At 46.1% G+C, this 10,350-nt stretch overlaps 1 protein-coding gene across 4 annotated transcripts in view; it reads left to right on the forward strand.

The window, feature by feature from the left end:
* The window catches only part of LOC135223665 (uncharacterized), a 148,351-nt gene that overhangs the window by 65,061 nt on the left and 72,940 nt on the right, over nucleotides 1-10,350 (forward strand). For all 4 annotated transcript variants that reach the window (XR_010316555.1, XM_064262326.1, XM_064262325.1 and 1 more), the window contains 2 exons: nucleotides 1,173-1,324; nucleotides 1,589-1,793. Coding sequence is in view for 3 of the 4 variants with exons in the window: in XM_064262326.1 (XP_064118396.1) it covers nucleotides 1,173-1,324; nucleotides 1,589-1,793 (357 nt within the window). In the remaining variant the exon portion in view is untranslated. The remainder of the gene's footprint in view (nucleotides 1-1,172; nucleotides 1,325-1,588; nucleotides 1,794-10,350) is intronic.

Genomic DNA, 10,350 nt, shown 5'->3' on the forward strand with positions numbered 1-10,350 from the left:
TGGGTGATTGCCGTCTCGGTTATCGTATTGCCAGCAATATCTTTGTCTTTTATCCATACAAGAAGCAGCCTCTCCATCTCATCATGCACGTTGCTCCTCTTGTTGGACAAAATAGTCACGCCCTTGGGAGGTGTAGCTACTTTGATGGCTTCCCTCTGCTTAAGGATAGTGCCTATCGTCAACGGATTTCGGCTATATTCCTCAGCGATCACATTCAACCGCATGCCAGCCTCATATTTCTTGATTATCTCCATCTTTGTCTCCATAGAAAGCATCCTCTTCTTTCCGTGAACTTCAGCAACTTTCTTGGGACCCATGACTATATGTACGTAATTAAGTTACTAGTAATTAAGTTCTCACACAACACGATAACGTACAGAGCAAAATCACCAACACGAATTTACGTTCACAAACAAAATCGTATATGTGAACGAACAAATTCTGCGTGCGTATGATAACGCTGGTGCGACGGAGTGGCCGAACAACGCCTTTACGTGGAGCATGATGGGGGTAGATGCTGACCAATAGGAGAGCAGGATCTTACAGCGGTGACTAGTGTCAGGAACCAATGGGAGAGTGGGAGGATGGTGGCGAGTCTACAGAGTTAGAGGCGCGCGAGTTTTAAAATTGTTCTCGGTGGTCTGGGCGAATCTCGGGACTTTACAGTAACACCCTTTCGTGACCCGAATTATTTTTGTATGCAGAGGCAAAAAAAGCTTTGTCTTTGCTTTCGTAACTTGAAATTTTTGTAAGTTGGGACTTTCGTATGTTGAGGTTCCACTGTACTAACCAAGTAATTGCAGAATGGGAACCCACCCTCCTTGCTGCACATGGATTATTAGTTGTAAACAAATTGAGGCAACTGGCTCAATTGTTCCTCTTCTTCCTGAAAGTGGATGGGACTAGTTACCTATACCTTAAACAAAAAAGAATCTGTACCACAAATTCTGAATTTTAGCTGCCGGTGCTAGAAACTGTTAGCTTTGAAATTACTTGGTATGTATGTCTATGTAAAATGTTATTTTATCAAAAAAATGTCATTTTACTTTAATATCTCTGTTGGAATTGATTTAAAACTTAGGCATGTTCTGTTGTTTGATTAGTATAGGTATTATTATATTGTCAACAAGTATTTCTTATAGCTGAAATGGTGACAGACCTTTTTTCCTCAGAAGGTACATCATCATGGGAATGTGTTGCCCTAGATGGGCAGCGTGTGCCACATGGGGAGACATTTGTTCCTGGTCCTGATTATTGTACGGTCTGCAAATGTGAAGAAGGGAAACCTCGGTTGTGTCAGGCTGTCCTTTGCCAGCCTCCACAGGTAATATTTGATGGTGTAGACTTGTTTTTGTTGCCACAGGGATGTAGGGATTTTTCCATGATTTATTAGAGATTCACCATGGGTACTATCTCTGGTCTTTACATTTTGTACTTATGAATACTGTAGTATACTATGTCTTTTTTTGTTTTGTTTTGGTAATTTTATCTTTATTGAGGTTGCATACTGTAACAATAATGATAGAATTGTTTGCCTAGTTTCATTTAAGTATCTTTAGTCCTAAAGTTTTCTCCTACAATATTGCAGGACTGTAAATCATTTCGTGTTGGTAAGTCATGCTGTGATTTTATCTGCTTGGATGACATGCTGCCAAAGTTACCTGGTGATGGCAATGGACCAAATGCAACAACTGACCTTGGTCTCCGCATGGTAGCTTCAGCTGTAACAGCTATATTGTCTCTTGCTTTACTTCTGTTTCTCATTCATCGACTTCGACAACGTAGATTGAGAGGTTAGTATCATGAGATGTAATTGATTTTATATTAATATTATAAGACAACATGAACCAGATGTGTATCATCAGGTATTATTTGGAATGAATCTTTCTTACTGTTAAAGTTAACTTATATCTTTGTGCTGTTAAGTGTTATTGGCATTAAAAAAAAGAAAGAAAGAAAAAAAAAAGACACATGGCTGCCCTGGTCAGAGTGTCTATTATTATCTATGTGGCAATAGGTGAGCCAGCATTCAAACAAAAGAAGAATATTACTTAGTTGACCAGAAGACTTTCTAGTTCACCTGTTCTCCACCAGGTGTGTTCGAATGTTTCAGCTATAGTTAGAATTCTCTTTGCTGCCATTGGGTAGAGGCGATTGTTGGTATTTTGTTAATTTGTAATTTTAATCTTTTTAGGATGTCTTCCACCAGAAGCAAAGCAAATGGCATCAGGTTATGTAGGAATGATTACTGTGTAAGCAAGATACCTAAATTTGAGGTAGATCAGCATTATGTTTGTACTGGCTGCAGGGGTAGAGAATGATCTAGATATGAGGAATGTAGGGATTGGCCTAAGGACCTTATGCTTAAAAGTGTCAGACATAGGAAAAGAAGGGAAGCAGTTAGGTCAGGTCATAAACCTGCCTTTTCTCCCTTTCCTGGTGAGCCTTCGTCTATAGTTAACCCTCAGCCTATGGCTTTTTCCTTGCTAGGCCTAATACTAACATAGCTATTACAGTGGACCCCCTGGATTCGCAGGGATGCATACTGCACCTCCCAGCGAATGGTTAAAATCCACTAATACTTAAAACCCCTCTAAAAATGCTTAGAACTGCCTATATTTTGATAGTTCAAACACAAAAAAAAGGGATTTTGACGAAGGAAAAATCTATTTCTGGGCAAGGGTCCGTGTTGCCCAGTGAAATATATCCCTTCAGTTCATATTTCTAGGTAAATGATACTAACATTACCAGAGAAAAATAAAAGAGGGGGATGTCAGAGTATACTGACTCGCTCACCCTAAATAAAAAGAGGGTGTCAGTATGGTACTAGGGCGAGTGAGACCACTACCACGGACCTCTTGTCATTTAGAATTCTCCTCCACCAAAATCCCCCTCCCAGAGAGAGCTGGTGTACAGCCCGCGCCAGCAACTACTACTACTACTCATCCACCCACGCCGACAACAGCGCCTCTCGTGGTCATCCTTGACGTTAGAAGACCAAGCTTGAGCACAAGGGTGGGAGAGAAACAGGGGGGGATTTCACTGAGCGACACGGACCCTTGCCCAGAAATAGATTTTTCCTTCGTCAAAATCCGTTTTCTGGGCTCAGTCCGTGTCGCTTCGTGAAATAGTACCAGAGAATTAGCACAAGCTTGGAAAAAGAAAAAGGGTAGAAGGTCTCAAGAAAACACAAAAGTAAAACAAAATTAATTATAATCTAGTTTTCAAATTATTTACAAAGTTATCATACTTAATCTTAAACTAGTACAAAGTAATATGTGTTAGCTTTAAAATACATAGAAGGACTTAAAATTACACTTAGGCTGACTTATGATAACTTAAAACTAGAAATTATTAATTATTAGTATACACAAGTGAGTCTCCCTAGCATAAAAATAAGGGAGATCATCACAAAATAGCCTAATTTGGCTAACTATTTACAGGTGTGAGTGACCCTAGCATAAAAATATGGGACACATCACGATACATAGCCTTTTAGGCAGCTAAGGCTCAAACAGGATTGAACCTGATGGTAGGATTAAAGGAAAATATTAGTGAGGCAGGTAGAAAGGAGATCTGGATCTTTGACTACAACTACTAGACAGTGTCAGGGGAAACTATGTTTCCCGCCGCCACTGCCGGAAATTTAAGAGATTCCTAGGATTTCAGGTAGTGACGTTTGAAAACTGTCAGCGATTTCCAGCCAGTGTACTTTTTTAAATCATCGAAATTCATGTGCTGGAAGTAATTAATTGAGGTGGCTACTGCCCTGATGTCATGGGCTTTAGGGAATGAATCAGGATTGGCTTGTTTAATAAAATATAGGATCTGTTGCCTGATCCCTTTTAAGGAAATAGTGCCACCTTTTTCCCTTATAAAAAGTGGACCTGAGGACCTAGAGGATGTCCTGGACAGATAGACTCGTAAGGTCGTCACTGGACATAGAGAAGGGTCTTGAGGAAGAGGGAGGACCTTCCAAGGGGCCCATCTCACCAAGGGATCCTCGTTTTTAGCCAAAAAACTGCGATCTGGAGATAATAGAACTTCTCCTGAAGGGAGAAATTCCACATGTCCAGAGTCTCTGGAAAGAGCCGACAGTTCAGATATCCTGGCTCCTGAGGCCAGACGTAGTAAGAATAATGTTTTCCTTAATATCATCATATAATTGCATGAATCGTTGTCAGTATCTGAAGCCAGTTTGAGAACGTCATTCAAGAACCATGAAATTGAACTAGGTCTTTCTGCAGGTCTGAGCCTAGCACAAGCTTTAGGGATAGACAAAAAGTAAGAGTCTGTTAAGTCTATCTTAAAGCCAAACTGGAAGATTTTCTTTAAGGCTGACTTATTGGTTGTAATAGTACTAGCTGCTAGACCTTTTCCAAACAGGGATCTGAAAAAGGATATAGCTAAATTAACTGTCATGGTTCGAGAATCCGCTTCCTTCAGGAAATTTGCCAGTTTTTTAACTGCTGCGTCATATTGGCACAATGTTGATTCCCTTTTATCCGATTCTAAGAAAAGGATATTTTGGGGATCGATATTTACATCCCTCTTAGCCGCAAACTTCATGAAGTCCATAAAGTTAGGGTTTTGAGAGTTCCTGAGGAAGCGAACTCAGTCCTCATTTGTACTGACTGAGACAGTTTGGGGTTCGAAATCCTTTGAGGCCGGAGACCCAATTCCAGAAGAAGAGGGTACCAATTGCTCTTGGGCCAATCCGGGGCTACTAGAGCCACTTGTCCCTTGAACGACCTGAGCTTGTTCAGGACTTTCAATAGAAGATTCACTGGAGGGAAGATGTATATCTTTCTCTATTGATTCCATTCTATGGACATGGCATCTGTGGCATAGGCCAGAGGGTCCAGGTAGGGGGCCACATAGCAAGGGAGCTTGTGGTTGGATTGTGACGCGAAAAGATCCACCTGGAGGCCTTGGACCTTTTGGCATACCCACTGGAATGAGCGCCTGTCCATGGACCACTCTGATTCTAGAGGAACTGAGCGAGACAGAGCATCTGCTATCACGTTCCTTACTCCCGCCAGATGAGTGAGGATAGATGCCATTTGTACTTGGCTGCCAGAGAGAAAATGGCTATCATGACATGGTTCACATGCCTTGACTTGGATCCTCCCCTGTTGATGCAGTGTACTACTACTGCGCTGTCCAACACCAGTTTGATATGGGAATTCTTGGCTGGTAGAAGCCTTTTTAGTGTGAGGAATACTGCCATGGCTTCCAGGACGTTTATGTGAAGCCGGCGGAACTGAGGTGACCAAGTCCCTTGAACTTTCTTGAATTGGGAATATCCTCCCCACCCGCTCAGAGAGGCGTCCGTGTGGATAACCAACGCTGGAGGAGGGAATTGGAGAGGAACTGATTAGGACAGATTTTTGGCCTCCGCCCAGGGGCGGAGACGTTTGCGAAGAATCGGCAGGATGCCTGACAACTTGTCTCGAGATTTGATGTTTGCTCTTGAGCGCCAAACTCGATTTATATCCTTCAACCTTGCTTTCAGCAGAACATCTGTGACTGACGCAAACTGGAGGGAACCTAGGATCCTTTCCTGGTTTCTCCTTGATGTCTGTTTGCATTTGAGGAATTGCCTTATTGACTTGGCTATTTCTTTCCTTTTGACCAACGGAATTGACAGAGTGTGGGAGTTCAGGTCCCACTGAATGCCGAGCCACTGAAAACGAGATTCCGGCGTCAGCCTGGATTTGACCTTGTTTATTTGGAACCCTAGATGTTCCGGAAACTGTATTACTTTGTTCGTGGCCTTGAGGCATTCTTCAACGGTTGTTGCCCAAATGAGCCAGTCGTCCAGATACGCTACTACCATTATCCCTTGGGATCTCAGTTGTTAGACTACTGATTCTGCAATTTTCGTGAATACCCTGGGGGCTACGTTCAACCCGAAGGGCATCACTTGAAGGAGAATACCTGGTTTCCCAACCTGAAGCCTAGATATGGGCGGAAGTGTCTCGCAACTGGGATATGATAGTATGCGTCTGTAAGATCGATAGAGGTGGTGACGACCCCGTTGGGAAGTAAGGTCCGCACCTGCGAGATAGTCAGCATTTTGAACTTGTCGCAACGAATGAATAAGTTTAGACGGGACAAGTCTAAGATTATTCTTCGTTTTGTTGAGCCTTTCTTTGGCACGCTGAACAAGCGTCCTTGAAACTTTAAATGTTTGACTCTTGATCCTACTCCTTTCTGAAGGAGTTCTTGTGCATACTCTGTCAATTCCTTTGTTGGTAGTTGAAGGAATGTTTTGGATGGAGGAAGACCTTTGATCCAACTCCATCCCAGCCCTTTGGACACAATGCTCTGTGCCCAACTGCTGAATCCCCATCTGTGCCGATAAAGGAACAGCCTCCCTCCTACCTGAGGGTCCTCACTGCTTTTGGGCAGGACGTGCTCCGTGTCCTCCGTGGAAGTGTTTCCCTCTGCTAGGTGTCCTTCCGCCACCCCTCTGGCGGAATGCACCTCTAGCTCTACTTCCCCTTCCAAACCTGTTGAAGGCTTGGAATGCCTGACCTTCAAAAACAGGATTAAAGGCCGGAGACACAGCATAGGAGGTCGAGGGTTGGTTTTGGGACGTCAGCAGGAGAATTGGCTGGGTTTGGTTCTTTGACGTTGATGGCTGAATCACTTGGGGCATGGGAACCGCCTGAACCACTTGCTGTTGCTGAGCAGCCTGGAAAGGTGGGAACTTCCTGGGCTTCTTCAGCTTCTTCACCGTTGAGGGTGTAACTTCTGGCTTCCTCTTGACAGAAAGTCCCCAGCGGACCTTAAGGTTCTGATTCAGCCTGGTCGCTTCATGCTGAACCTCATTCACCACAGATTCGGGGAAGAGGTCAGCGCCCCAGATGGAAGACGCGAGCAGTTTGTTTGGCTCATGCCTGATTGTGCCTTCCTGCAGGACGTGCTTCCTGCAGTTGCGCCTAGCTGTAACAAAGTCGTAAAGGTCACACTGTACTGTGTTCATTTGCGCCTTTGCTAGCAGCTTGAACAGAGGCTCCGTCCCATAAGTAATCGCGGCAACCTCTGTCATAACCAGGGCATTCAGAGTCCTCCCTAACCTGGTCTTAGCGTCAAACTCCGCTTGGATCAGGTTATCCGGCAACCTCGGTAGTCTCTCCCCAAATTGTTCAATAGCACAATCTGGTTTGAGCTTCCCGATTGTGAAGGTAGCCGGCAGATCCGCACAGAGGTCTTCGGATCCTGGAAAGAGTAGAGATGTTGGGTCTGACTCTCTCAGTTGAGGCATAGGCTCGTCTTTCATGGCGGCCTGTATGGTTACCTCTGCCAGCTTTGTGGTAAAGGGGAGCGGTGTCTCCTCCTCTGAAACAAAGATGGTGAATGGGCTTTTGAAAGCCTGAAGCTTGGTATTTACGCAATCCCACTCTTCTAGGCTTCTAACCCATTCCCTCTGGGCTTGATCCCGACTGTAAATAACTGTTTCCTTCGGGATCCTATCCTCCCTCCTCATTGCCGTCTCCGTCAAGCGAGCATAGCCCATGAAAGGTGGTTGGAGATTGGCGGGGTGGAACTCAAAGTCCTCTATTCTTCGAGTTCCACAATCGGGGATGGAAATCATTCCATCCTTGAAGGGGGCAAAAGCTGCTACCCTCCAAGGATTGCTCATGGTGAAGGAAGGGAGAGAGTTATAGTCAGGCATGGGTGGTACCCCGGTACCTGCCTGAGGAAGAACTGCTGGGGGATTCTCCCTAAGACCCGCCAACAGGTTCTCCTGGTTTGCCAGCCTCTCCGAAATGTTCCGGATTGACTGGCCCGACTCCTCAAACGAAGTGGAGATGCGCAAAAGCATCTGTTCCAGCCTGTTGTTAACCATGTTACCGACTAGGCTCCCCACCTGTTGCATAACACCGGCGGTAAATGCCTCGGTGTCGAAGGGACTAGGGTCCCTGACCGACACAGGAGTCTTTGGACGCGCTCCGGTGGACGTCGAAGGCTCTGGCTCTGTGGAAGCACGGGCCTTCTCCTTAGAGGACTTGCTCTTAGAAGACGTCCTCTCCAGGGTCTTCTGTTCTCGCTTCCCTTTTACTTTAGGGATAGCTGAAGCTGATGACGTCTTCGCCGGAATGTCCGACTCAGAAAAGCCTTGAAAAGAAGATGAAGAAGGAATAGGGGACGAAGATCCAGACAAGCCCAAGGGAAGCCCTTGAGCTCCTAGCAAACCTACCTCAACCAATAGATTACCCTCTCCTACCGTCATAGGCTCCACATTCAAGTCAAGAGTCGCCACATCCTCGGCGATCTCCGGGGTCACTTGGTCCGCCAATGCCTGCACCACCTGCTGCTGGATAGCGGTGATACACGGAGCTGCCGCTGCTGGGTCGACGTACCCGGTCGACTTGCCGCCTGAGAAGAGGCGGACAGCCATACTCTTGTCCAGGATGTATGGCTGCCCCTTGGAGACGTTCTTCCCAAAGCCTCCGACCCATGCCCTCAAGGTAGCCGACACGGCGTCCTTCACGGCGGTAGCCTGGAATAAAGGGTCATTGTAGTCCTTACAACGAAGCCCCGAAGATATATGATTAACACCTAAGACTAAGTAATACTTATATCTTAACATATGTCTTATAACAGTATAAGCATATCAACAACAGTTATGAGTATATTACTCCGGTATATACTTACTCCGGCAGAAAACTGGTCCACCAAATCGTAACAGATGGAGCAGGCTTCGTGGTGCCACACTACTAAGTCATTATGGCGGATGGCACAGGGAGCGTGGTTTCCGGCAGACCTCGTGACCACATGGATCTTGCAGGATGGCGTTGCACCCCGCCTCTTGGCAGTTGGTAGCCTGTAAGTGGACAGATACATGAGTATCGGCAGTTACTAACAGGGCTAACCTGCTAAGAGATATAATACTCCGCTGCATGCCGGAGTGAAAATTTTTTCTTGGCATAATCATCTCCTGTATTCCGTGAGAGATAGTCCATAGGACGTGGTAAACTGGTCTGATAAACACTGGTACACCGGAGCGAAGATTTCCTTCGAACCAGTTACCTGCTCATATACCGAGGGTACACCAAGGTGAGGGTACAAGCACAGCGGAGAGACACGAGAAGATTAACCCAAATAAATATAAACAAAGGCAAGCGAAGCGTAGCTCCGCCATACAAAATTTTCGCAAGCAGACAGAGAACCCGGATGGTGAGCGGGCACTCCGCCAGACTAGCGGAAAAGAGATAACAGAACAATGAAGCATAATAGCCTTATAAGCGTATATAAAACAGATGCATGTAAGAGCTACTCTCCGCTACCCCCCACGGAGCTGGCAGAGCCAGCGAGTCCGCCGTAGGACGGATGGGGAGGGTAGACCGAGGGAGGAGAGAGCTACAGCGAGACCCGAAGAGGACCCAGTACGAGCGGGCGTGGTGGCCAACCCAACCCGAACGCACGAGGGGACCCCCCCCCCCGGATCACAGGGAGAGAACGGAATACGAGCCAGACTCAAGACCCCCTTCCCGTAACTCCCGTATCCTCCCTGGGAAGGGAGGAGGAGGGGAGGGGTCTCGGTTGGTTGCCATGGTGACCGTGAGCGAGCGAGGGCTGCCTCCTCCCCGCGATGGGGAGGGAGGAAGATGGGGGACTGAGCTGGTGGCTCGTGGTGATCAGCTGGCCCACCGCGAACGTGGTTGGACCACGTGGGCGAATGGGACAGACAAAAACATAGCCTAGGCTAATACTAACTGTCTCAAACATGCAACATGTACCAAATACATCGTAAGAATCGTAATAAAACAGAAAGGAAGGAAATCAAGAGTAAAGAAAAAGGGGGGGGGGGCATCCAGGAGAAGTTAGGCTAGCCTACTGCCTAACAGACCTAGACAAAGGAACATGCATGCATGAACACTGAGCTAAGACATTGAGGCATAGGATTTCCGAATAGTACGATGTAAGACAATGAAAAATACAGCACATCTTGCACGCCACTTAGTATAGTCATAATAATAATCATAGATACTGCACAGAATAGCCCCAACGGTATGGAAGACCGAAGGAGTTACCAAGTAAACACGAGGCGAGCCGGCATGGTGAGCCTGAGACCAGACCAGGAAGGCCGTTAATGAACCTAAAAAACGGTTGAAAACGGATCCTGACTGGCTAAAAATATGTGTAACCTTTTGGCAGTACTTAACTTAGCTGCAGCAATAGCTTGAAACTCCATGACGAATAGATAAATCCAAAATGGAAAGCACAAACACAGAGCTCAAAAATTCATGTGCGTGCGAGATGTCGCTAACAAAAAGGATGACCACGAGAGGCGCTGTTGTCGGCGTGGGTGGATGAGTAGTAGTAGTAGTTGCTGGC

This window comes from Macrobrachium nipponense, chromosome 10, assembly GCF_015104395.2.
Source record: "Macrobrachium nipponense isolate FS-2020 chromosome 10, ASM1510439v2, whole genome shotgun sequence".
Classification (NCBI taxonomy): domain Eukaryota; kingdom Metazoa; phylum Arthropoda; class Malacostraca; order Decapoda; family Palaemonidae; genus Macrobrachium; species Macrobrachium nipponense.